At 46.7% G+C, this 27,383-nt stretch overlaps 1 protein-coding gene and 1 long non-coding RNA gene across 4 annotated transcripts in view; one reads left to right on the top strand and one right to left on the bottom strand.

The window, feature by feature from the left end:
- The window catches only part of LOC309658261, a 477,588-nt gene that overhangs the window by 354,432 nt on the left and 95,773 nt on the right, over positions 1-27,383 (top strand). The gene's annotated exons all lie outside the window — the stretch shown is intronic.
- The window catches only part of LOC309658220 (uncharacterized protein), a 92,250-nt gene that overhangs the window by 12,553 nt on the left and 52,314 nt on the right, over positions 1-27,383 (bottom strand). For both annotated transcript variants that reach the window (XR_014262058.1, XM_082456616.1), the window contains 2 exons: positions 14,956-26,617; positions 10,640-10,795 (listed from right to left, as the gene is read on the bottom strand). Coding sequence is in view for 1 of the 2 variants with exons in the window: in XM_082456616.1 (XP_082312742.1) it covers positions 26,575-26,617 (43 nt within the window). In the remaining variant the exon portion in view is untranslated. The remainder of the gene's footprint in view (positions 1-10,639; positions 10,796-14,955; positions 26,618-27,383) is intronic.

Consider the following 27,383-nt stretch of genomic DNA (forward strand, 5'->3'; position numbering starts at 1 on the left):
AACCATAAACAAGACAGACAACCCTCAGAACAGGAGAAAATATTTGCAAATGAAGCAACTGACAAAGGATTAATCTCCAAAATTTACAAGCAGCTCATGCAGGTCAATATCAAAAAAAAAACAAACAACCCCATCCAAAAATGGGCAGAAGACCTAAAGAGACATTTCTCCAAAGAAGATATACAGATTGCCAACAAACACGTGAAAGGATGCTCAAAATCACTAATCATTAGAGAAATGCAAATCAAAACTACAATGAGGTATCACCTCACACTGGTCAGAATGGCCATCATCAAAAAATCTACAAACAATAAATGCTGGAGAGGGTGTGGAGAAAAGGGAACCCTCTTGCACTGTTGGTGGGAATGTAAATTGATTCCCACCAACAGCCACTATGGAGAACAGTATGGAGGTTCCTTAAAAAACTAAAAATAGAACTACCATACAACCCAGCAATCCCACTACTGGGCATATACCCTGAGAAAACCATAATTCAAAATGAGTCATGGACCACAATGTTCATTGCAGCTCTATTTACAATAGCCAGGACATGGAAGCAACCTAAGTGTCCATCGACAGATGAATGGATAAAGAAGATATGGTACATATATACAATGGAATATTGCTCAGCCATAAAAACAAACGAAATTGAGTTATTTGTAGTGAGGTGGATGGACCTAGAGACTGTCATACAGAGTGAAGTAAGTCAGAAAGAGAAAAATAAATACCGTATGCTAACACATATATATAGAATCTAAAAAAAAAAGTTCTGAAGAACCTAGGGGCAGGACAGGAATAAAGACACAGATGTAGAGAAGGGACTTGAGGATACGGGAAGGGGGAAGGGTAAGCTGGGACTAAGTGAGAGAGTGGCATGGACATATATACACTACCAAATGTAAAATAGATAGCTAGTGGGAAGCAGCTGAATAGCACACGGAGACCAGCTCGGTGCTTTGTGATCACCTAGAGGGGTGGGATAGGGAGGGTGGGAGGGAGATGCAAGAGGGAGGAGATATGGGGATATATGTATATGCATAGCTGATTCACTTTGTTATAAAGCAGAAACTAACACACCACTCTAAAGCAATTACACTTCAATAAAGATGTCAAAAAAAGAAAGTAGACATTCCGAGAGGGGCAGAGATGAGAGACTGCGGCACCCAACACAGTGACAACGGTGAGAGCGCCTTCCTCCAAGCTTCCGATGCTGCCCGGCTCCTGAGCCCCGTCCTTTGTGACACATTTCTACCCCTGCCCTCCCTAAACTTCACTCTTACCATAAACTCCCCTAATTTGCTCAGACTGGCTTGACGAAGTTTCTATAACCTGTGTAGTGGGATTACATTTCTAAAACATGCACCGATGTGCTTTTTAATTCTGGCATATCCTCATACCCCTGTGCCTCTCTCCTGTTTTGGTCAGCCCGGCAGTCTGCATTCCTTCCCTCAAGGAAGCGATGGCATAAAAGAAAGCAGAGGAAAAGAGAAAAGTTAATGACTAACTTCGAGCTTCAAAAGCCTAGGCACAGGAGAATAAGAAGGGCTTGTGCATAGACAATATATTTGAGAGAATATAAGTAAGGGTGAAGCTACCTCTTCCCAGAATAGAAAGGTGTCCCTAGACTAGGGACTGAGGTGGGGGAAGAACGGGGACCAATTAGGACATAACTTGCAGGATCCAAGGACAAGGTGGAAAAGCATCTGGGGGTGGCTCAGCCTCCACTTGAGTCAGCACTGTCTTTTGATACCGCGCGGGAGTTACGCAGAGAGCTGTAGACATACCAGAGTCCATCTGCCGTGTGCCATATGTCACCTGAGCAAAGGCACCTGGTGGATATCCCCTCACAGCACTTGGCATCTCACCACCAACTGCAAAAGTGATGCCCATTGGGCTCTGGGACTGGGTTCCATCCACTCTGACCCACCCACCCACTGTGGGGTCCAGAGACAACCACCCAGTGACCATCTGAGCAAGCACCATACACAGCGTTGCTAGACTAGTAGGATCAAGCAATGTGGCCACTTAGAGAATTTGTAGTTCAGCAAGAAATTAGACATGACAAAAATATCATTTCATCCTTGTGGGCAAGCTGGGAAAATGTGGGTTAGATGGCAGTACATTTAGAGAGCTAGGGAGCCACCTAAACAACCAATATTCTAGACGCCTGATTAATTATGCCAGTGTCCTCTTAGAACACCGTCTCTGTTCTATTCAGGAGACAGCTGATCAAAGTTGAGGCCATATCCAGACTCAGCAGGAAAAAGACTCGTGATCAACTGCAATGCCAGCCACGGGCTTGGACGTGGGATGTGGGACGTGGCACAAGCTCCCAGTGTTTGCCTTCTCCACACTCTACCACTCATGACATCCGTGCCACACCTCCTTCCTTCCTACCTGTGGACTGCCCAGAAGTCAGTCCACGGCTTACTTTTTTGGCTGCAGGTAACAGCAAACCACTCAAACTAACTTAAGAGAAAAGGGAGGGTATATTAGAAGCATAGAGGGTATCTCCAGGTACCCAGGAAGGAGGAGCTCATCTGGGTTCTTTCTCAAGCAGGAGACACCAACAGGCAAAACCTAACAAACTACACAATGCTGTAGTCAGATTTGTTAAATCTCCAACTGCACCAATCCTAGATGGGTAGGAAAGCAGCTTGATGCTAGCACCTGTGGTAAGAACACTTAGGATTTGACTCAGGATGAGTCAATGGTGTGATGTGACTGCCAAAAAAACCAATGAAATCTTGGGCTGCACTAACAAAGGAGGAGGTGATGGTGCTGCCTTCAGTTCAGGAATCGTGTATTCAAGGCACAGTGAACAGAGAAGGGTGGCCAAGATGGACTCAAAAATTAGGCTCTCCGGGAAATGGTGGGAGTACCTGGGATATTGCTATCTGGCGTCCTTTTGGGGGATTGGTGGGAATTTCCAGGACTTGGGCTCACCAGTGTGGAGTCTGGAGTTAGACTACCTGATTGAAACCCCAATTCAGCCACTTCCTAGCTTTTCCCTACCTGCTAGTAATGTCCTAAACACTTCACATGAAATATCTAAATTAATCCTCACCACAACCCTCTAAAGGAGTGCCATCTTTATCCCTGCTTTACAGATGAAAAAACTGAGGCACAGAGAAGTTAAGTAGTTTGCCTAAGGTCACACAGCTAGCAAGTTGAAGAACTAGGCTTTGAAAGCAAGGAGAATATACTTTCTTTGCTCTGCCCCTAACCAAATGTATGTCCTTGAATCTTGTCACCTCCCCTTATTGTGCCTCAGTTTGCCCAGCTAGCGTATGGAGTAAATAATCCCTGTCCTACTCCATCCTGGAGGCATATGATGTGGCTGAAATGAGATTATTGATATGGAAGTGTTGGGAAAAGTTTAAAATGATGTAACAAAGGATGCCTTATTACCTTAGCCTACAGAGGGCTCGCAGGGAAGAGATGAGGGATGAACACCCCTTCCTAGGCTGCCACATACAGGACTTTCATCCTGGTTGTCCCTCATTTGCACAGTCCAAACCTTCCGGTCTCAGATGATCCAATTAGCCTTTATTGCCACTCATTAACTCCCAAACAGCCAATAGGAGTTGATACACTTTTTGGACACACTCAAAGGTCTGGGGGCTGGAAGAGCTGGGGCTCTACCTCTGAGGGGTCTCCCCACATGCTCTCTCCAGCATGGAGGCCACAGGGTAACCACACAACTTACATGTTGGCTCATGGCTCCCTGGGCATGTGTCTCAAGACAGAGTGAGAGAGCCAGGCACACACTTTTATGACCTAGACTCAGAGGTCACCTAGCATCACTTCCATCATACCCTGTTTGCCAAGGTGATTACCAAGGTACATCCTGGTTCAAGTGGAGGGAATCTAAACGCAATGGTCAATGCAAAAGTGTCACCATCACATGAGAAAAGGAGCCTGTGGGATGGAATAGATATTGTCATGGCCATCTCTGGGCAGTACCATCTGCCACGGACACTTACTATGTTCCAAGCATGGAGCTAATTATGCCTCATTATCCTTAAACTCACTCCAAAGTCCTGTTCCAGTGGGAGCTATTTTCTCATTTTACAAAAGAAGGAAGACTGAGATACAGAGAGGTAAGCAACTTGCCCAAGTCATATGCCAGCCCGTGGGAGGGAGCTAGGAATGAGCCCCGAGTGTGTTTGTGAGGCCAGGGAAACAGGGGAGGCAAAGATCTGCCTTCCACGAAGGAACACAGTGGGCAGCAGCCCTGTGACAAGGTGGGAGGCTTGACATCAGCCTGCTGGGGTTCACATCCCGGCCCCTCTACTTCAAACCACACAACCTCGCACAAGCTCCTTCCCTCTCCGAGCTTCCGTGTGTTCATTAGCAAAATGGGCACAACTACAGTGTCCAGCTGTGAGGATGAATTGGCAGCGCAAGTGAAATGCTTTGCACGTCGGCTGGCATCCAATGAGGACTCTATACATGTCAACTGTTATTATTTTAAAAGCAGCCCAAGAAAGACATCTTAAAAATACGAATGTGCTATGACTACCAAAATTATGTCATGTACCCTCAAAGCCCAGCAAATGCTTTTTGTTCACTGGCATCATTACTGACCCCGTGTAGACCAGACACTGCATCTCACTGGCCTGGGAGTCACACCCCCGCCCTCCCACCCCTCTGATAAACAAGGCAGGTGGTTCTCCAAGAGCCACTTGGAACCCTTCCCAGGAGGGGGACCTGGGCTGACTCAGCTAGGAGGGCGTCCAGTGACTCATTAAGTCGCAAGAGCTGATTCCTCTCGGGCCTCAGGAAGGGAGCTAACACCCAGGAGACCCAGTGACTCCTCAGACAGGAGATCTCTCCTCACCCCAGGCCCCCAGTGACTCCTCAGACAGGAGAACATGGGCATGAAAATTAGCAGGGTTTCCATATCAGCAGAGCATTAGTCATTCTGGGCACACACATCTCCAGCTTTAACAAGAAGAGTTTTCAGCTCACTTCCAAATATTCAAACTTATGGCCAGTATCCCTCCTTCCTCCATTCCCATGGCTTCAATTACCCCCCAGAGCTAATGAGTCCCAAATCCATGTCTCAATCCAGATTTCTTTCCAGAGCTGGAGACCAGCCTGCACTCAGTCAGATGTCCCACCGGCCCCTCAAAGTCAGCATGTCCCCACCACCACCTTGGACCCATCTCCGCCCCCCTCACCTGGACCAAGCTCTCCTCCAGGACTCTCAGTGACGATTTCCACGGTGCAACCAGGAGTCCAAACCAGAAATCTAACTCACCTTGCCCGCCTCACCCCCAGGTGACCCATCACAAGTTGTTGTTTCTACCCCCTGCACCTCCCCTCTGCCAGGTTCTCTTAGAGAGCATCCCCAGCACTTCTGAACCCATCCCTGTCCTTCTCCAAGTCTTCCCCCTCGCTGCTTCTATAAGAACTCTGTAAAATGCAAACATGACCATCATCACTCTGTGCGAGACTCCCTCTTGCCTTCAGAGGAAGTCCACACTCCTTCACACAGCTCCCGGGCCTTTCTTGATCTAGCCACTGCCCATCTGCTGTAGGCTGAATTGTGTCCCCTGCCAAATTTATATGTTGAAGCCTAGCCCCCAGTAACTCAGAATGGGACTATATCGCCAAAAGAAAGCCATTGTCTCATAAATCTGTGTTTCTTGGGCCTCCATATGGACTGTGAAAATAGGAGATGCTTGTGGGCCCTAAATAGAAGGTGACTGATGCTGATTTGGTTCAGGCACCAGAGCCCCGTTTAACATGTAGCAACGTGATGGGCTTATAGCCACATTCTGGGTTTATAGCCTCGCGTCAGGGAAAACCAAGCCCCAGAATTCCCCGCCATGTTAGCTGCCTGGCCAACTCCACAACATCCAGCAAGAAGCCCTCTGTCTCTCTGGGGCACCAGGACACGTGTCCATTCTGCGCTTTAGCACTGAGATCCACTAACAGAAGTACTGTTCCCACCCGCACCATTTGAGGGGGGGGCCAGCTTCCTGGGCGCACCCCCTGCACCCTGTCAGCTCAGCTCTGGGCACTGGCCCCATATGGAGCAGAGAACAGTTTCACCCTTAAGTCCCTCTTTGGCTCTGAGTGTCCCCTGCCAAATACTGGACTTGCCTGCATTTTACCTAAATGGAGTGGATCTGGGTTCTCTGAATAGTGACCTGCCTGATTAGAAGAAAGAGAACCTGATTCTAGCTCCATCTGGAACTAGAAAGAGGGTCCATATGCAGACAGAATCCAACCCACCAGCTCTCCCTGCCCCCCTTCCCCTGTTTGTTTTCATCCATGTCACTTGTCACCGTCATCTAATTTACTACGTATTTGCTTTATTTGCTCACCCCTGCCCCCCTCATTTCCAGCAGAATGGGGGAGGGGGACCATGAGGGCAAGGATTTTATCTGTTTTATTCCCTGCTGTTTCTGTAGCACCTTCAACACTGCCTGGCACAGAATAGGTGTTCGATGCGTGAATGCTGAGTGAATGGATGAATAACTGACACGGAGGTGGGTCTCCACCCTCCCCACTACCTTGGGAATCCCCTCAGGCGCCCCTCATACCTCACCTTCTTCTAAAAGAGATTTCCATTTGCGCCTAGTCCCTCTGTGGCTATGCCCCTGCCCTACAAATGTCCCTCCAGGGTCAAGGCAGTTTCTGGTCACAGATGTGAAACGAGTCAGGATTCCATGGATCCTAAAACCCACATAAACAGATCTGCCAGTGGCCTGGGGTTCCTGCCCCCTTAGGCAGAGTTCTCAGGTGACAAGAGCCTGAGGCCAGGATCTGTGGTGGTGTTGGGGACATTCAGGGCCCATGGGCGACTGCCGCCTGAGGACAGACAGGAGGGAGCGGTAGTGCCTAAAGGCTCTGAGGGCTGGAGGGCAGGGGCAACAGAGAGAGCACTGGGCCAGGGGTCAGGATCCGGCCTCCCAGGCTGCTCAGCAGTCTCAAGCCCCGCAAGCCAGTCAGACTCCCTGAGCCTCAAGGACCTTTCTGGAGCTGTTGTGACACCAGGAAGAGAACCACCAGGGAGGGAAGCAGGAGAGTGGTGGCTGCACTTGAATCTTCTACGTGACCCACAGGTTTCTAAACCAACTTCCACCTCTTACCTCATTATTATATCAGGGTCAGCATGTGGTTAATGAGCTATTATTATTATTATTCAGTGTAAAAGAATGCAAGAGAGTAACCAGATGCCAAGGCAGAGGAAAAGAAAGGCAGGTGTGGTGCAAAGGTACAGTCTTACTATAGTTGTCCTGCTCCCCAGTATTCTCCAGTATTCTCCCCTCTCCTGGCCCCCACCCACTTCTAGGTGGGGCACACATTGGTGGGCTGCCTTGGGTGTGGCTGTGCTTCTGGGCCTGGAATCCTCCCAGAAGCTGCAGTCTCTTAGTGACTGAGTTGAGATCATATGTGATCTCCACCTTAAAGAGGTTCTAGAGTCAGTCAAATGCCAGGTCTACCACTTAGCTGTGTGACCTTAGCCAAGTTAATTACCCTCTCTGTGCCTCACTTTCCTCCTCCATAAAATGCAAATCATGATAGGTAGCACCAGCCTCATACGGTGATGCATTACTGAACACATCCATGTCCCCAAAACAAACCTCATGCTTGCCAGCCTCTCTGCCTTTGGTCTTGTTGATTCCTTCACCTGTAAAGCCCTCTTCCCTCCTCATCTCTGCCTGCGGGAACCTGACCTAATCCGCAGGGCACTGCTCAAATGGCACCACCCCCATCAAGTTTTTCTGGGTCTCTGTCACATGTGCCCTCTCCTTCCCTTCAACTTCCCTGACACGCTACACCTCTCTATGACGTCAACGTGGAGTGGCATGAATGACGCCGCACGTATTTTATTCCCAGCCCCCTTCTCAACGGCAAGCTTTGGAGTCAGACCTGAGTTTGACTCCAGCTTTGCCACCTAATAGCTGTGTGATCTCAGCCCAAGTTTCTTAAATTCTCTGATCCTCCATTTCCCCATCTGTAAAAAGAACAGAATAAAACACCTACCTCACAGGGTTTGTAATGAGAATTAAAGAAGATAATGCCTATAGGACATTTAGCACAGTGCAGACCATATCATATGTGCCAGGAAATGTTATTATAATTATAATGATTATTAGCACTAAGTTGTAAAGGTCACCATTTGAAATTCTTTCCTCTGGGTCCCTCTCCCAATTCAGGTATCTCCTAAAACACAAATCTTGGGGTGAGTTAGTGGTAGCCCCAGGGAGGAGCAACTAGTTAATTCTCACTGAAGACTCAGCTGTTCTTTTGACAACAGAACTTTTTGTGCCTCATGCAAAAGGAGAAGAGAGAAGGGGAAGGAGCAGAAGCTAGAAGGAGTTCCCAAGGAGACTTGTGCCTACTTCTTGGTCTTGACCTTGGTCCCAAGCAAAAGGGGTGTAACATGAAAGATGGCTCCCATGTGCTAAGGGGTCTGCCTGAGGCACCAAGCTGGGACCTTTCCACGTGTTCTCTTTGAACCCCCATGACAAACCTGCAGTATCATTCCTCTCCCTCTTTACCAGTTGATGACTCTGACCTCCAAGAACATAAGTGGCACACAACCAGTGGCAACATAGCCCAGATTCAAAGCCAGCTCTATCTTACTCCAGGGCTTACTGGACAGGAGAGGGGGTGGGTGGAGTAAGGGGAAAGAATGTTCATCCACCGAGAGCACACAGCCCCCATGATAGGGCAGAAAAAGCAATCTGTGAAAATATATGGTTTTATTTACGGAAAATGAATTCAGCATACAACTTATCATAATACCATTTCTCGAAACATTAACTCCCATCAATGTTGTAAAAGCCTGGGAAGCTACAAAACATCTTTTTTAAAAAACTCCCTGTTATCTATAAACATCCACTTTTCAGGCCAACCAAGATGTCGACCCCCCCCCCCCCGCCTTGATCTGTTGATTTTAAATCTAGAAAGGTCAGGGGTGGCCACACGTGTTCCTGTGGTTTTGAAAAAGGTTCTCAGAGGCCTGCAAGCCCAGGGGAAAGCATTGCTCACTTTAATTGCTCTGTGAATTAGAGCCTCCCCTTTTGGTTGAAATCCACACCACAAACTTATTATTTTCTCCAGTCCTAGAAACAGTGGTGAAGCTACTGTTTTCTCTTGTCCGATCCCGCCCTCTAGCGGTCCCAACCTAATTGAAAAATAGAGAAAGTAACCCCACCAGAGAGACAAGTGTGCCACCCAGGCCCCTTCACTCCCTTACTCTCTCACCCACCCACCCAGCCAGCCAGCCAGCCAGCCAGCCAGCCAGCCATCCCTATGGCTACTCATTTAGGCATCATTGCTTGAGAACCTACTATGCGCCAAATGCAAGCAACAAAGATTCTGGATGCCCTAGGTACTCAGTGATTCATTTGCTAATGTGGAACTTAAGGGTCTGGGGGAAATAGGCCAGATCTGGAGTCCAGAAACCAGGGTTGGAAGCCCAGCTCTGCCCCTTAAAGCCTGAGTGACCCTAGGGACGAAGGTCAGTTCCCTGCTGGACTTGTTTCCTCCCCATGGGGGTAGTAATACCAACTTGCCCATCTTCAAAATAGTATTACATGCACCCCCTTAATCTTTATTTAATTTTCACAACCAACCTGTCCCTCTATTCCTGGAGCACACTTGGGTTTTCATCACAGAGGAAAGGCAGGGGAGCCCATGGGTAAGCCCAGACCACGGCTTCAGAAGCCCTGGGTTCAAATCCCAGTTCTGCCAGTTACCTGCCTTGTTACTTTGCACAAACTACTTAACCTCTCTTAGTCTCTTTTTTTTCTTGTCTGTAAAATGGGCATAAACATAGGGTTCAACAAGATAATTCACGTTCTCACATTTTAGTGTCAGCAAAAGCCCCTGGGGATTTTGCTAACAGGACAGCCCCTTCTCAAACTTACTGGTCCAGAATCTCTGAAGATGGCCCCAGGCATCTGAGCCAAGCTGCCCAGGTGATTCCGATGTACAGCAGCCTTTGACAACAAATGGAATACAGCTGGCCCCCTGGTCGTCAAGCTTGGCCTCACGTTGGAATCTTTAAAAATACCTCCCTCTCTAGATTCTGATAGAATGGGTGCGGGGTGGAGCCTGGCACTGGGATTTTTAAGAATTCCTGGAGTGATTCTCATTTGTAGCCGACGTTGAAAACCACTGCCTTAGTCCCGTGCCTGACACGGAGCAAATCCTTAACACATGTTAAAAGAAACCCTACCAACACATCCGGGTCATGACTCAAAACACTGTGCCTTTATTCAACAACAACACACAGTGAGCCTCTGTCAGGGGCTAGGCACTGGCAATAGAGCAGTCATCCAAACGAAACAGACAAAACTCTGTCCTCAGGGGGGTCACAATAATGCAGGGGCCAGTGTGTCATCTTGTACTGGGCCCCCAAGATTATGTAGCCCACCCAGGGAGTGGGGACTGCATTTCACACAGGGCCTTGTGGGTCACGGTAAGAACTTTTTCTCTTTGAGATGGGAAGTAGTCACACCTCCCACAGTTATCTGCCTTGGTAAAGACCAGATTTCGAGATGCCATTTCACCTTCAAAAAATGTGACCATCCGATAGCAAGATTTCCGTCGGTGGGGGGACCTGGTCGGGGGGAGACACATGGGTGCAGTGAGGCCTACTCTGACTTACCCTGTCCTGTGTGTCTGTCTGTTCCGCTTCGAGTAAGGCAGTCTGAGCAGGAGATGGACGACCATAGCCTGGAGCTTTCCCGGCCTCTGCTGCTCGCCGTCCTGCAGCCCGCAGCCTCCTTCCTCCCAGCAGACGCAACCGGTCAGATGTTTCCAGCTGTACAGGCAGATGGGAATACTGACTCGTAATCAGGATTTGAGCTTTGCACCTGCTCCCCTTGGCAGGGGCTGAGCCTGTTTCAGAGGCCAGAGGGTGGAGGGGAAACCCTTTTTTAATCCCTGCGGCTATTCAGCTAACCCCCAGCTGCTCGTTAGCATCCATGAGTGAGGCCAGGGAAGCCCCGTGAAATCTTGTTAAATCACTGAGAGCGTGCCAGGGAGGGAGGGTGGAGAGGCCTCTCCAGGTCTTCCAACTAAAATAACTGACTCAGTCACTCACTCTCCTCTCCCTGCATTATCTTTATTCATAGTGCCTATCACAAGCTGACACCTTATGTTTGTTGACTTCTCATAGTCTGCCTCTCCCCCTGGAATGTAAATTCTGTGTTCATCACCACAGTGTCCGCAGCACCAAGGGGAGGTTTGTTGAATGAATGAATGACTCGTTTTCAGCTGACTCCAGTTAATACCAACTTTGCTGCTACTAAATGCTCCAGGGAGGAGAACGGGGCTGGGGGAGAACTAACTGACAACAGCAGTTCTGTGTAAGCAGGACAGGAGACTGTCTTCCCCTCATAAAGAGAGAGGATTCGTTAGTTGAGTTTGCAGGGCTTTTTCCCTAGGAGGAGGAGGGGGAAGGGAAGGGATCAAATGGGATCACAAATGGGAATCCCAAGTACAGCCATCAGAAGTCCTGTTGGACCTGCGGGGTTTTTTTGTTTTTGTTTTTTGTTTTTCCTCCAAAAGCATGGTTCTACATTAGAAACCCAGCCTCCCTGGAAAAGCCTGCTGGCAACGATGGAGCCCCGTTCCTGCAGGGGACCAGCAGCCTGCTGCTGTGGAGCCACTGCCCCTTTACCCGGGCAGGGCTCTCCAGGATGCCCCCTCTGAGCTGCCTACTCCTCACATTCCCTGCCTGGCTCCAGGGCCCTGTATCGCGGGCCTCTCCTGCTTCTGCCCTTCTGGCTTTGCTCCTGATCTGGGCCTGGGGGCTTCCTTGCCCACTCCCAGTCACTGAACCCAGATTGTGCTGGGCAGTGGACTTCACCGGGTGCTCTGCCCTCCCATGGCTGCCAGGCACGGTGCAGCCTTCTAGACCTGCCTGCAGAGCTGCAGCCCTGAGCAGCCAAGGTCACCTGGGGGACGCCCAGCATCGCTCCTATGTAACCACAGGGCCAGCCAAGGGGGATTATTCTTTTTCCTTCCCTCATGTGGGAATTTGGCCACCAGAGTGATTTTATTCAGGTCACCTTCCCCAGCTCAGAAACCATCAGTCCCCTCCCCCTTTTTGCTTAGCCTGGTAGACATAAACCCCCAGCCTTCATGATCTCTGGCCCCCTCTCCCCTTTATCCCCCCACCTTAAGTATTTCTCAACCAATCTCATTCCTTTTCATTTCTTTCTGTGGCCTCAATCCTCCAGCCCTGCAAATCGACTCAACTGTCTCTGGCACGCAGCCTGTTCCTTCTTGTTATTAACAAGGCTGAGAAGAACGGATAATAAATAAGACCTTGCTTTCAAAGTGCTTTCACACCACCAACCCACAGTATCCCATGACCCATACAAGGTAGATACTGACAGGCAGAGTTTAACTGACTTGTCTACAATCAGCAGCTAGTTGGTGGTGGAGCCAATTACTTATGTCTTATCAGGAAATTATCATTTTAAAAAATAAGTGAGGGACTTCCCTGGTGGTGCAGTGGTTAAGAATCCGCCTGCCAATGCAGGGGACACAGGTTCGTGCCCTGGTCCAGGAAGATCCCACATGCCGCGGAGCAACTAAGCCCGTGTGCCACAACTACTGAGCCTGCGCTCTAGAGCCCGCGAGCCAAAACTACTGAAGCCCACGTGCCACAACTACTGAAGCCCACGTGCCTAGAGCCCATGCTCCACAACAAGGGAAGCCAGCGAGATGAGAAGCCCACGCACCGCAACGAAGAGTAGCCCCTGCTTGCCGCAACTAGAGAAAGCCTGGGCGAAGCAACGAAGTCTCAACGCAGCCAAAAGTAAATAAATTAATTAATTAAAAAAAAAAAATAAGTGAGTGGAAGAGACAGTCCAGATTTTAAAATATGACTTTATTATATTTCAAGGGCAAGATTTATTCCCCCTCCTTAGTACTGTAATTAAAGTAAATGGAATAAGATTTGGTATTATATTTGCCTTTCAAACAACTTTTCAGAGGCGCCTGCATTGCTCTGCAAAAGGAAAGCCATCTGCTCATTTATTCACTGCGTTAAACACCTGCTCATTCACTCAGTCAACAATTTTGTGTTGCACTCTTACTGTGTGCCAGGCCCTGGGCTTGACACGAAGCATGCACTGGCGAGCAAAACAGGCCCAGCCCTGTCCTCACGCACTTAAGAGTCCAGTGGTGAAGTCAGGTGTTAAACCAAGATTCACACCAAGAGTGTATGATCAGATAGAACCACCATATGATCTAGCAATTCTACTCCTGGGTATATATTTGAAGAAAATGAAAACACTAATTCAAAAAGATATGTGCACCCCAATGTTCATAGCAGCACTATTTACAATAGCCAAGATATGGAGGCAACCTAAATGTCCATCAACAGATGAATGGATAAAGAAGATGTGGTACATATATACAATGGAATATTACTCAGCCATAAAAAAGAATGAAATTTTGCCATTAGCAACAACATGGATGGACTTGGAGGGTTAAATGCTTAGTGAAGTAAGTCTAACAGAGAAAGACAAATACTGTATGTTATCACTCATATGTGGAATCTAAAATATAAAACAAATGACATATAATAAAACAGAAACAGACATAGCTACAGAGAACAAACTAGTAGTTACCAGTGGGAAAGGGTTGTGGGGAGAGGCAAGATAGGGGAAGGGGATTCAGAGGTACAACCTACTAGGTATAAAATAAATAATGGGAAGATGCCACATACCGCGGAGCAACTGGGCCCGTGAGCCACGATTACTGAGCCTGCGCGTCTGGAGCCTGTGCTCCGCAACAAGAGAGGCCGTGACAGTGAGAGGCCTGCGCACCGCGATGAAGAGTGGCCCCCGCTTGCCACAACTAGAGAAAGCCCTCACACAGAAACGAAGACCCAACACAGCCAAAAAAAAAAAAAACCCTTTAAAAAAAAAAAATGTATTGTACAGCACAGGGAATATAACCAATATTTTACAATAATTTTAAATGGAGTATAATCTATAAAAATATTCAATCACTAAGTTATACACCTGAAACTAATATAACACTGTAAATCAACTATACTTCTCCAACACTATGTTAGTTTGAGCATCCATTTGTCTCACCTGGACTACTGTAGTCACCTCCTAACTGGTCTTTCAGCTCCACCCTTGCCCCCGTACAGTCTATGCTCCACATAGCAGTCAAGGGGCAAGTGTTCAGTTTGTGCACATAGAGTCTGACCTGGGTTCAGACTCTTAGGCTCAACCCTGGGGCAAGCCACTTAAACTCTCAGCTTCCCCATCTCTCAACCAGGAGTGATAAAACCGATGTCACAGTATTGTTTGAGCATTCGGTGGATGGTGTGTGTACCACACTCAGCCTGACTCCTGGTTCATAACGAGTGCTCCATAAACGTGAGTTATTGTCACACTGATCCGGGATTCCCTCAAGGCCAGCTCTGCATGTTGAGCATCAGTTGATGCTGATGCTGGTCAGGAAACCAGGCAATGCCTGATTCATTATATGCCAGCCTCTCAGTTCTTCCCCGGCCTTTGGTGGCCACTGAACAACGATTCCAGCTCCATCACTTGGTGTCTGTTACTCATCAGGGATGCACACCGATACCATCGCCTTGAAGCAGAATTTTGAAATGTGACATGCGATGGGGTTTGGACAGAAGTTTTCTGCACTCAGAATGAAACCACTTCCTGAAACACCTATTCCCCAGACCCAGAGGGGAGCCCTGACTTTTGCAGGCTCCAACTCTGAGGCAAGATTTTGCTGTCACATCCTGAAAGCAGTCTTGGCCAAGAGCGGAGGTGGGTGTAGCTGGGGCAGAGCCATTGCTCATGATGTTTGTGTCCTACTGTGGGATTTCCAAACCATGAAAACAAAACTCATCCTTTTGAAGACACTAGACCCAAACATCACAGGCTGGGGAACACCTGCCCTGTGGTGAGGGATTCCAAGCCGGGCCCCTATACTTACCTTTTCTTATCTTTTCTCACTCCTTCCCCTTCCTGTGAGACAGGGTTCAGGATGCAGAGTCTGATGGACGTGAGTTCAAGTCCCAGCTCTGCCACTCGCTGGCTGTGTGACCTGGGGCAGCTGTGAATGCTCTTTGAACCTTGGTTTCTTCATCTATGAAATGGGAAATAATAATAGGAGCTATGATCATTGCAAAAATAATAAACATCATATCTGAAAATGGAGAAGCAGCAGAGGACAGCAGTTAAGAGGATGGGCTCTGGAGTTTGAATCCCCCTCTTCCACTCACTGGCTGACCCTTGAACAAGTTACTTAATCTCTCTGATTGTCTCACCTGTAAAATGGGAATAACAACTGTTCTTCCCTCAATGACACACGGTGGGAACTAAAGGTGTTAACACAGGTAAAGAGCCTTGAACAGAGGCTGACACTTAGAAAGTGCCCACCCTTGCTGTTATTTCCACCCAATTCCTATAGCCCTCAGAGGACTGTGTGAGGAACTTGGGTGGAAGGGAGGTCCCGAGATCAGGTGTAAACCCATCACTCTCTCCACTACAAGGAGGATTCATTGCAATCTTCCTTGTTTCCCAGAATGCTTTGCAAATGGTCGTGAACTGACTCCTGAAAAAGAGGCAGCTGGGACCTGCCCGGGACAAGCCTTCCCGTGGATCTGTCAGGGAAGACACAGAGGCAGGCACAGTCTCTGAAGGGACAATGGACTAACACAGACACGTGGAAGATGGACATGTCTCCTGCAGTGGTGCCAGCATACGTGGTTTGCGGCCTCTCTGTGAGGTTCTGCTCTCTAGGACTACGTAGCATCCGAGGTCCAGCAGGACAGGAAGGGATGTCTCATCGGAGGGCATGGTGAAGGTGGCTCCCTGCCCCGGATGGTCACTTGCCTGCTCGCTCATTGCCACATCACAGGCACAGAAGGTGAGCCAGCCTATGGGTGGCCCAGTCATCTGGTGAAGAAGATGCACAGAGAGGGCATGGCTGGATGCAGAGACAATACGTGGCCAGATGCTTTGCGGTACTACACACAGACGATAGGTTCCCCAGAACCCCGAGAACTGGGACATCGGCTGTCTGGGGCTGCTCTGGGGCCTCAGGACAGAAGGGACCTGGGGCAGGATCACTCTTGTTGCGGTCCTCCTCCCTATCCTCTATGTCATATTGGTGTCTTATCTGACAGACCTGGGTACGAATCTAGCTAAGTAATCCTGGGGGCAAGACTTATCCTGTCTGAGGTTTAATTTCCCCCATCTGTCAAATGGAGTTGATGGTGGGACTGATGTCATAGGGTTGTGAGAATTAAATGACTCACTCCAGATACCTGCTGAGAACAACACCAGGCATGTTTTTCTGTATTCAGTGATTTGCTTCCAGTAAGTGGTTACTGCCATTGTGGTTGGAAATACTCTGACCGTTTTTATTCTCCAAATTCTACCACACATCCAGCCTCTCAATTCCCTGGCACAAAGTAGCATCCAATCTCTCTATAAGCCTCAGAGAAATTGAGGGACTGCCCAGAGAGATAAAGCAAGGTAAAAGTGAGGTTCAACCTATGTTTACAGGGAACAGATAAGCAGATGCAGAGGAGGACTGGATTTGGTTATTTGTGTATTTATTCATTCATTCAATTATCCAACAGCTATGAATTGAGGGACCATTGTGTGTCAGGTCCTGTTCTGGCTCCTGGGACCTGAAGTGAACAGGACAGAGATAGCCCCTGCCTTCAAGGAATTCACATTCTAGAGCAGTGTTGTCTGATAGAAATGTCATGTGAGCACATATGTGACTTTAATTTTCTTATAGCCACTTTTTTTTAAAGGTGTAATGAATTTTAATGATATATTTTATTTAGCCCATTATATGCAAAACATAATCATTTCAGTAAAGTCAGTATTAAAAATTATTGATGAGATATTTTACATCCTTATTGCACTAGGTCTTCTAAACCCGGTGTGTATTTTACACATACAGCCATGTGAGTTCAGACTGGAGACATTTCAGGTGCTCAGTAGCCACGTGGCTAGTGGCTACCACACTGGACAGCACAGCTCTCGAGTGTGTGCGTGGAGTCAGCTAGATTGGATCAGAAAGACTGTGACGGCTTTGGGGAGAGAGGACCAAATTGCGTCCATCTCTGCACCCTCGTATCTAGCATCTAGCACAGAGGGGGCATTTTATCAACCTCAGGTGAATGAATGCAGGGTGGACGCAAAGACCACAGGCTGAGCGGACAAGGTTTCAACCCCACTGCCTGTGACATTAAGCAAGTTATTTAACCTCTCTGCCTCTTGTTCTTATTTGGAAGATGGGAATTATAAAAGTTGCTCATTACAAGGTTTGGTGAGGATCAAATAAACATACAGCACTCAGAACAGCATTCACTGAGTAGAATGTCCTCAGTAACTGTTGGCTCTCACCATCATCAACATCACCATCTCACCTCTGTCTCATTTTACAGGTTTCATTTGCATCTTGTACCTCTGCTCAGGCTCGTCCCTCTCCCTAGGGCTGCCGTAACAAAGTGCCACAAAGCGGGTGGCTTAAAACAACAGAAATTTTTTCTCTCGCTTTATTCTTCTGGAGGCTGGAAGTCCAAGTTTATCTTCAGGGCCATGCTCTCTCTAGAGGCTCTAGGGGGGAATCTGCCCCATGCCTTTTTCTCAGCTTCTGGTGTTGTCAGCACTCCTTGGCACTCCTTGGCTTGCTAGATGCATCCCTCTAATCTCTGCCCCGTCATTACGTGGCTTTCTTCTCTCTACGTGTGACTGTCTCTGTGTCTCTTCTCTTAAGGACAAGAGTCATATTGGATTAAGGGCAGCCCTACACCGGTACGACTTTGTCTTCATTTACATCTTGATGACATCTGCATAGACCCTATTTCCAAATAGGGTCACATTCACAGATACCAGGGGTTAGGACTTCAACATAACTTCGGGTGGGGGAGACACAATGCAACCCACAACCCAGGGTTACTGTGAGGATGAGACACTCCAGTGCATGTAAACACCCTGGCACCTCACAGATGCACCTCCTCTAGGTTACGTTGATCTCCTCTGCCAGCACCATGGCCACCAGTGTTCACCAGTGAGACTCAGACTCAGAGAAATTGCCAGCTGCGGGGCCTGTGACTTGAACTAAAAATGCATGAGAGTTAACTCCCCCCAGGGTGAACTTTAGCCACTGGGGGACCAGAAATAGGAAAGAACCAGAAGAAATAGTTCCTCTCCATCCCCCACACAGGATACTGCAGGGACAGAGCTCCATAAGGCCTCTCGGAGGATGCCCAGACCGATGGAGCAATCAGCCAGCTCGTTTCCGTTTCTCTCCACACACTCACCTCTTCCTCACGCCTGCTTCCCTGGGGCTGCACTTCTCCATAGTATCAGCGCATAATCCCTCAGACTTGCTCTTGCAGAGAACCTGGACTAAGATACTCAACAGATGGCAGTTCCACTGCCTTTTACAGATTCAACCCAAATGATGTCACCTCCTCTAAGGAAGCTCTGATGTGCCCCCCACTCCTACCCCAGTTCCCCCATGCACCCACAGTGCTCTGAACACTCACATCTATATAGCACTGACCAGATCGTATTACCGTTACTTGCTTCCTTGCCTGTCTCCCCACCCAAACTGTGACTCCCTCCATGGACCGCAGTCTACTCATCACTGTGTCCCCAGCACTCAGCATCCAGATATTTGATAACTGAATTTTTCTGATTCAAGTAGTTAGCATCTACGGACATGATGTCACTGGGGACGGGGGTGTCTATAAAATCTCTCCATGCACTTCTACCCTGCTCCTGAGAAAACGCCTCTTCTATCTACTCACTGATGCTAAAAATGACTTTTCCAGGTGTCAAAAATCACAATGAGAGCTAAGATGTAAAATGCAAGTATCTCTGAGAGAGAAAACTTAAGTCCTTAAATTCTCACTAAAATGTAAATGACTGATAGGGTGTTTCTTTTCTGATAGAGGCAACAGAGATGACCAGCCTAAGGCATTTTATTCCACATAGAGCCAACACCATGCATAGAGCAAAGAGCTTTGGGGTAGTCTGAGGGGTGAAAGGGTGAGGGGGTAATTTAACTCCCTCAAGTTAGCTCTGCCAATCTGCTATGGTGCCCCAAACTCCTACTCCCCCATGGACAGAGCCTGTGAGGCAGTAAAGGAAACTAGCCCAGAAGCCAGAAGACATGGTTCTTTCACTGACGTTTCTGCCTGCTGGCTATGGGATCTTGGACAAAGCCCTTACTCTGTCAATTCCTTTAAACAGAAAATTAAGATGCTCACGATAATGAAGATGATGATTCAGCCTCTGGTTTTCTACAGGGCTATTGGGAAAATCAACTAAGTAACATATAGGAACCTGCTTCCCAATATGTGAAGCAATTTACGTATGTGAGGAACTTACTATTTTTAAATTTGTCATAAAGACCTTCTTGACAGAAGGACCTTCTTTCGCAGAAACAGAGCTCTCAGGGGAAAGTCAAGAGGGAAAAATTCAGTTCCCTGTGTGACTCTCAGCCACACACCTGTCGGTGTTCTCCTGCCTTTAGGGCTCAGGCTACCAGGAGTCTGCTGGCCTCTTCGGCTCAGGGGAGCTACCATCATCCCGGGCGCATCCTCACGCACACTCCCATCCCCTCTGAGCTCCCAGACGAGGATCTGGCCTCCAGGCCTTTCTCCTGGCGTCACTGGGCTCTTCACTAAGGACTAAAGCTCCACCTGAGTTGGAATGTATGAAGCACCCAGGTCTAATCTCAGGTTTAACCCGAGGGGGTATTAGCTAGATATGTTTTTTCCTTTTGGTGGAAAGTTTAAATGAAGAACCTTGAGAAATGAAAAGGACTACAAAGTGAAATCAGAATAAAAAAAACAAAAACAAAAAACACTGCATGTCTCCTCCCAGGGATGTTTCTGTTCTCTCTAGGAAATACCCCAAAATGTAGACTTTTCCTCTCTAACTCTGGATTCATGCTCACACATCATCATTGCTGCCAAGTTTGGTTAGTCGAGATAGTTACAAAGGTCTGCCCAGGTGTGAGGGGAGAGAAAGCGGACCCTCCCCCACCCCAACTTCAATGGAGATGTGTCACATTATAAAAATGTCCCATCAAAGAGCAGCATGTAGGATGGGATATACGTTACTGTGGCTATCTTTGGAAAACTTTATCTGCCACACTAGCTTTTTAATGAAAGAGGAAAAGCTTTCATTAAGAATTACTAAATCAGGCTGAAAAATAAAATGTAAAGCAGTGAATTATTATAGGCATTAATATTGCAAGAAAACAGCATGCTTACCAAAGCATCCCCTTAGAATATAGTTTGACAATAATGATACTTATGATGCTTCTCAGCCTGTACAGTGTCTCCATATCATGCTCTCCTTTAATCCAGCAATGCTGTCAAGCAGGGGCACCCACTTCCAAGCGAGGGAGACTGAGGTTGCCAGCAACAGGTGCCTTGCCCTGGGTCACACACTGTGTAGTGACAATATTAGGGCTTGAACCCAGGGCTTCTGACTTAAATTGTGGTGTCCTTTCCACATCTGACCAGCATCCAGTTTGAGTGATATTTAGCCCCCATTTTAGAGAGCTCAAAAACCCATAAGACATTTTCAGTCTAGTAATCGGGTTCTAGACGTGGCTTTGCTACAGTTTGAGTCTGAGCAAATCACTTTCCTCTCTGAGACTCAGTCTCTGCATCTGTAAATGCAGGGGATTGCACTGGAGGAGTTTAAACTTTTTCTTTAAAAAAAAGAAAAATTTAAGCAACCACACCCTTTCCCCAAGTGAAACCTTATGAGGATTCCCCATTCTATGCAACATCTATTCAAAAGCAAAGCTGCTCTACCCACCAGAGCTAAACATGCAGCGACCCCACTATACGTCCATGAGTATACACTCGACAGAAATGCGTTCATTTGTCCACCACAAGACTTGTGCGTGAATGTTCATGGCAGCTATGTTCATAATACCAAAACCTGGAAACAACGCCAATGTTCATCAACAGTGGAAAAGATCAATAAATCGCGGTGTAGTCATACAATTCCACACAGCAACAAAAAAGGACAGGCTACTGTTACACACAAAAACATGGATGAAACTCTCAGATATAATTTTGAGCAAAAGAAGCCAGACACAAAAGAGGATAAACTTTGTAATTCCATTTACATGAAGTCCAAAAACAGGGAAGATCAAGTAGGTGGTTACCTTTGGGAGGGGACAGCACAGAGCCTGCCCAGGGGTGCAGAAAGTGTTCTTTATCTTGATCTGGGTAGTGGCTACACAGATGTATACATGTATAAAAACTCATCAAGCTTTATCTTTGAGATTCCTGTGCTTTATGTCATGTAAGTTGTACCTCAAAAGAAAAAAAGAAAAAATTGGAATTCCTGTGGCTGAAGTAAACAAGAGGGTTTTGAAGATCCATTTGTTAAGCCTTCACCCCACAATCTCCATCCACCCACCCCTTGGGGGACTCTAAGGGACCAGCAGACTAGACCATCTCTAAGGAAAGAGTAGATCCAATAGATTCAGTTTGGGAATTCAGCTTCAGTTGCTTTACCTCAACATCATCTTACAGGTGACAGCTGCTTCAAACACCCAACTCCCCATTCCATGGGTTTCTTGTCTTACCCTTGTTCTTGTCACCTTCTTCCCCGCCCTGCAATGCCCAAAGCCCACGCGCTGCCCCCAGGACCAAAGCCCCCTATATACCCTCCCTAATTATCACCACCTCCTTCCAATTTCCCAAGAAGGCCCATGCAAGCTTACCTCCTGGTGGTGAGCACAAGCACCCAGGTCCATCCACTGAGGTTCAATTCCTGGCTCCTCTACTTGTAGCTGGATGTGCTTTTTCTTTGTGCACTGAGGTTGTTAACTGTACAGACCTCATTAAATTGTTAGGAGAACGAATGAAGATAGTACATGGAGAGGACTTAGCACAGTGTCCAATCCATCCTGGGTGCTCAGTAAGTGTTAGTTACCGTTCTGATCACTGTTTTCTATTCTTCTGTTCTGTCATTGCTTGTTCATGACTAGAGAATATATAGCTTTAAAAAATTAAAATAGCCTTGTGAAATATTTACCACATGCTTTGTTGGACTTCATCCTCACAGCCTAGACTCCTTTTGAGTAGACTGAGGCTAGGTTTCCAAAGTCACACAACTGATCAATCAGTGATGGAGTCAAGACTCAAACCCACTCCCTCCTGCCCCCAAAGTCCATCACAGTCTGAGCTCTTGGCTACTTGCTTAGTGAACCATGTAACAGAGTTTACACAGAAGGCACCCAATCCTAAAAGAGTGAATATATACTGGGCCCACTGGTGTGATAGAGTTTGGAATCAAACAAATCCAGGTTCTAATCCTGGGCTGTGTGGTTTACCAGCTGTATGAACTTGCTCTAATTGTTTTATTTCTCCCTGCCTCAATTAGCTCATCTGTAAACTGAGACACAGCAGTGGAATGCATTAAATGAGATTCCTAACTCTACCAAAAGGAAAGAAAAGTTAACCCCGGGGATTTCCATCATCATGGGATACTGAGGAGGAGTGATTTGGGGAAGAGACCCTATATTTCATCCATGTTCACCCAGTTCAGAACAGAACCACTTATCTAGGGACAACCCCTCCTAAGACTAGGGAGTTTTTTAATGATCAAATGATTCTGAAGTATGAAATGTTAACTTTGTCTGTGGTCCTGGTCTTTTTTCCTCTGTTGTTAGTTTTAAAAAACAGTTACTAAAAACTAACCTCCCCTCTCAGTCTATCTTCCTCTTCCTGTTTCCAAGACAGAGCCTATAATAGGCAGTTTTGGTTTTCAAATAGCCCATCTTTCTAATTCTCTGTTCCTGATTTATCAGCCATGATATTACTTTCATTCTACTCTAAAGGGACAGCTATGCCTTGAGAGGAATTAGGGTGACATCCTAGACCCCATTATTTTAGGACTTCCAGGTTGCTGTGAGAAGCAGGTGGCTGGAACAGTGACTTAGAGTCGGAAGGGAAGGATTTGGCAATAAACATGGGTTTAAAAGGTCTGACATTCATACACACTCACTTCACAACTTTTCATCACCCCCAAGAGGTAAGTGGGGTAGTCATGCTCTCCCACTCACTTCCACACAAATTACTGAGGCTGCATTTTCTTCTGTTGACAGTCCCCCTTCTTCCCCTGTAGCACTGCCTTTGATGGCCAATGGATCAAGATTGCACCTCTCCAGGCCTGACAGAACATCATCATGTGAAGTGGGCATATTCAAGCAGCTGGCGGGAGTCCAGTCTACCTGGAAGGGCACTTGGCCATCAGAATTGAGTCTTTAAAAGGCTGATACCCAATAACTCCAATTATACCCAATTTATTAAGGAGCCTCAGATTGCCAGGGTTTCAGACACAAACATCACCAATTGTGTGCTCTCAAACCCTGTTTAACAATGCTTAAAATCATCTTGGTCCAATTGTATTATAGGTTATTCAGTCCCATTTTATTTCTATAGAGCTCTGTAGAACTGGATGTTTTTGCTGAGGGAGGATCACAGAGAGTTATAATGATCAGACGTCAATGAGAAGTAAACCCCCCAAAGGATCTAAAAACCTGAGAAGAGAAAACAGAAAGGTTAGAACGGGAGGCTAAGAAGTGACAAGAATTTCCAGAAGGAGTTCAATTAATGCTGTCATCCTGGGTGAGGAGCAGTCCTGGGCTGCCCTCCTTCTCAGGATGCAGAAGGCAGGCAGGCAATGGTTAGGAACACTCTCTCTGACCTGGGGTGTGATTCCCAGCTATGTCATTTGGACAAGTTACTTAATTTTCCTTGGCCTCAGTTTCCTCATCCATTATATGAGAGATGATAATAACAGGTACCACATTTGGGATGCTATGGGGATTAAAAGAGGTATCACGACTGCAGTGCCTGGCACACTGAGGGATTTCAACAAATGGTAGCCACTGTTATTATCTGCACCCTGAAATTTCTGAATAATTAATCGTGATTGTGAGCACTTGAATGATTCTGTGTATTGCAATTTACACAGAGAGAGTGCTTTATTGTTTAAAAGCACATCTTTGCAATACAAATTGAAACGTGTCACCATCTATCACCTATCAAATTGGCAAATAATACTGCCCGATGTTGGTGAGAATGTGGGGAAATAGGCCTTTGCTGTTGATGGGAAGAGCTTTTTGGCACTATGTATCAGGTCCCTTAAATGTGTCCACGCTGGGACCAAGCAGGATGAGGAGAGAAGTCATGTGGTAGCGAACGGTTGGGCAGAGATGGGAGCAGGATGTCTGGTGGAGGCAAAATGTAGAATCTAGGATGGATCCATGGAATTCACAGATCTTCTTTAGAGTCCCAGACATTCCAGGGAAGAGATATAAAATGTGTGGTCAAGCAAATCAAGTCTCACGAGATTGTTGTTTGGGTGTTAGAGAGAATGCTAACCCTTTAAGACTGGAGACACACAAAGAATATATCTCCAGCTGCCAACTGCACGTCCCCACCTGGAGGTGTCACAGGCATCTTCGCCTCAGCACACCCATGTTGGACCAACTGACTGCCCACACTCCCCACACTCCCCACCCAAAACTAGCATTCCAGTCTCAACAAACAACGTAAAAGATACCACAACCTACTGGCTGTTCAAGCCCCAGCCTGAGTGGTCATCCTCAATTTCTGCTTTCCCTTCACCTAGTACCACCACCAGCACCACCCCAAATGCCTACGTCTAATCGCTCAACAGGTCCTGTTTCTTCTGCTTCCAAAATATATCCTGAATCCAGTGACTTCTCTCAGTCTCCATGGCTACTGTCTGATCTAGACCACCATTATTTCCCACCTGGACAAGCCTTGTTGATTATCTTACTTCTACTCTTAATCCCTCCAAGTCATTCTCCAGGTAACAGCCTGGATGCTCTTTTAAAAATATAAACCAGATTGAGTCACTGGATTGCCCAGATGAAAACTCATCAATTTCATGTTGTCAACCTCTTCATCTTTGTCTACCATCCATCTTCCCCTCACCCACCACCCTGCAGACACACACACCTTCCCTCTGTACCTCGAACAGTGCACACTCATGGCCTTTGCCCCTTGCTCTTCCCTTAGCCAGAAGGCTCCGTCGGTGGCTCTTCTCATCCTTCAGGTCTCTCCTCAAAGAGGTCTTCCCTTGCTAGACCAGCCAAAAGAGCCTCTCTAGTCATTATCACAATACCTTGTTCAATTTTGTTCACAGCACTTATCTCCAGTTGAAATTCTTTTATTTGTTGACTTGTACATTATGTTCCCCACCATCTCATACCACTAGAATGTGAGCTCTGTGAGGGCAGAAGCCTGCTTACGTCGTTCATTGTTTATCCTCAGCATCCAGTGCATGGGAAGTGGTCAATAATTAGTGGGAAAACAAATCAGTGAATGAATATCGGGGTCACGCAAAGTTGTGGCACCTCCCACTCCAGGGTCCTCTGGTCATTTATGACTTTGATGTTGGTGGTGGGAGAAAGGGGCAGAGAAGTGACAGAATAACAGGTCACCGGTTCTGATGGAAGGACAAGGATGAGTGCTTCTTGTTTAACCAAGGGGAAAACCAGAGGAGAGCTCAGGATTTGGTCCACATTACAGAGCAAGTTGACAGCAGGAGGAGAAGCTAAAGTTTCTGGATCCTTGGCAATTGTCCAGTTGATTGCTCCAGGTGTGTCTTGTCACTATCTCTATGGGGCTAGTTCACAATGGTATACAATGGATGAGAATTAACTCCATCCCAAAGGAAATTCTCTTGGGACATCTGGTCACAGGATATGTAGGAAGTTGATCAATGAATAAACATTCAAATGATGAAATGCTGAAACATCACTAGCTGGTACATGGCACAACAGAGATCCCTTACATTAGTATTCAAGGCACACCACTCTTCAGCTTCTTTCCAGATCTGGGGTCTCTTTTGACCTCGATTTCCCCATCAATGGGAAATACAATGAGAAGCAAATAATCAGCAAAGTCCCTTCCAGCCCTGATATTTTAGAATGCTTCTCTTGGACATGAGTTCCTTCCTCAAGCCAAACTGATTTACTTACTGTCCTCCCTGTCCCCTACCTACATGTAAACCTAAAAATACTTGCTTTTGTCTATACTGGCCCTCTATTAATAATGCTGCCATGTCCTCTCTGCTCTTTGAAATACTGTGTAGCCTTCAATGATCAATGGAATTTCTACTCCCACTCTTCTTTCTTATTTGTCCCAGCTGAAAATATTTTCCTTTTATAATCTCTTGGGCATTTACTGTCGAACCCAGGAGTTAGTAAACTACAGCCTGCAGGCCAAATCCAGGCCATGGGCCAAATCTGTTTGTTTTGTAAATAAAGTTTTATTGGAACACAGCCATCCAATTCATTTGTATATTGTCTATGGCTGCTCTTGATACACTACAAGACAGGGTTGAGTATTTGTAACAGAAACAGTATGGCTCACAAAGCCTAAATGTTTATTGTCTGGCTCTTTACAAAAAAAAAAAATGTTTGCCAACTCCTGGCTAATCCATGCTTCTCAAACTTGAGTACACAAAGCTCCAGGCTGGTATCCACACATAAGATATCCAAAGTCACTGGTCAACACAGGGTATCTTCTTGGAGCATCGATTTTACTAGAAGACTGGGGAGAAAAAATGGTTAATAGAATGTAAATGTGGACATTAAAGCAACATATTTATATTAAGAAGTGGATTCCAGCATTTGCATGAAATAGTATGTGAAAATCCCAAATGTGACCAAAATTCCAAGCTTGGGAAGGGCTGCTTCACATTGTTGCTGTTCCTCCACTGTTACAAATATTTTGATATAAAATTTTGGCAGGTACCCATCCATGCCATTTAATTTGAGGTGAAAGTACGTATCTTATATGGTTTTGTATCCTAACCACTTCTGACACAATGCTTGACTATAACAACTCCAGAAGGTCTGAAGTCATTTATCTAGATAAATCGTAAAAGGTCCTCACCTGTCAGGATGGTTAATGGGGTCCTGCCTAATGGCAGAGGAATGGACCAGAGGACTTGACCAGCAGAGGTCTCCTTCGCTATGGGGGGCAGGGCAAGGGGCTTATTAGTGCTTTGACTGTCTCTATGGCAACAAAAAATCTAATAACATTCTGTTACCTTAACAATATTTGCAACAATACCATCACCGATTCAAACCACTAATTAGTTCCTTCCTGAGCTGAAGGCAGAACCTATCTTATGATGACCTAGTTGCTTTTTGTTTATATTTGCCTTTTCTTTTCCTATTTACCTATTTTGGAGGAGAAGGGAGAGGAGATACTAGAAAGTTTACTCCGGCCCTGGCTGCCAACACCACCACTGTTAGCGTTTCTGCCAACCATTCCCCTCACCCCAAAGCATCTCTCTCTGACTTCTGAGGGC

Source organism: Balaenoptera physalus (assembly GCF_965194825.1).
Source record: "Balaenoptera physalus genome assembly, chromosome: 3".
In the NCBI taxonomy this organism is placed as follows: Eukaryota; Metazoa; Chordata; class Mammalia; order Artiodactyla; family Balaenopteridae; genus Balaenoptera; species Balaenoptera physalus.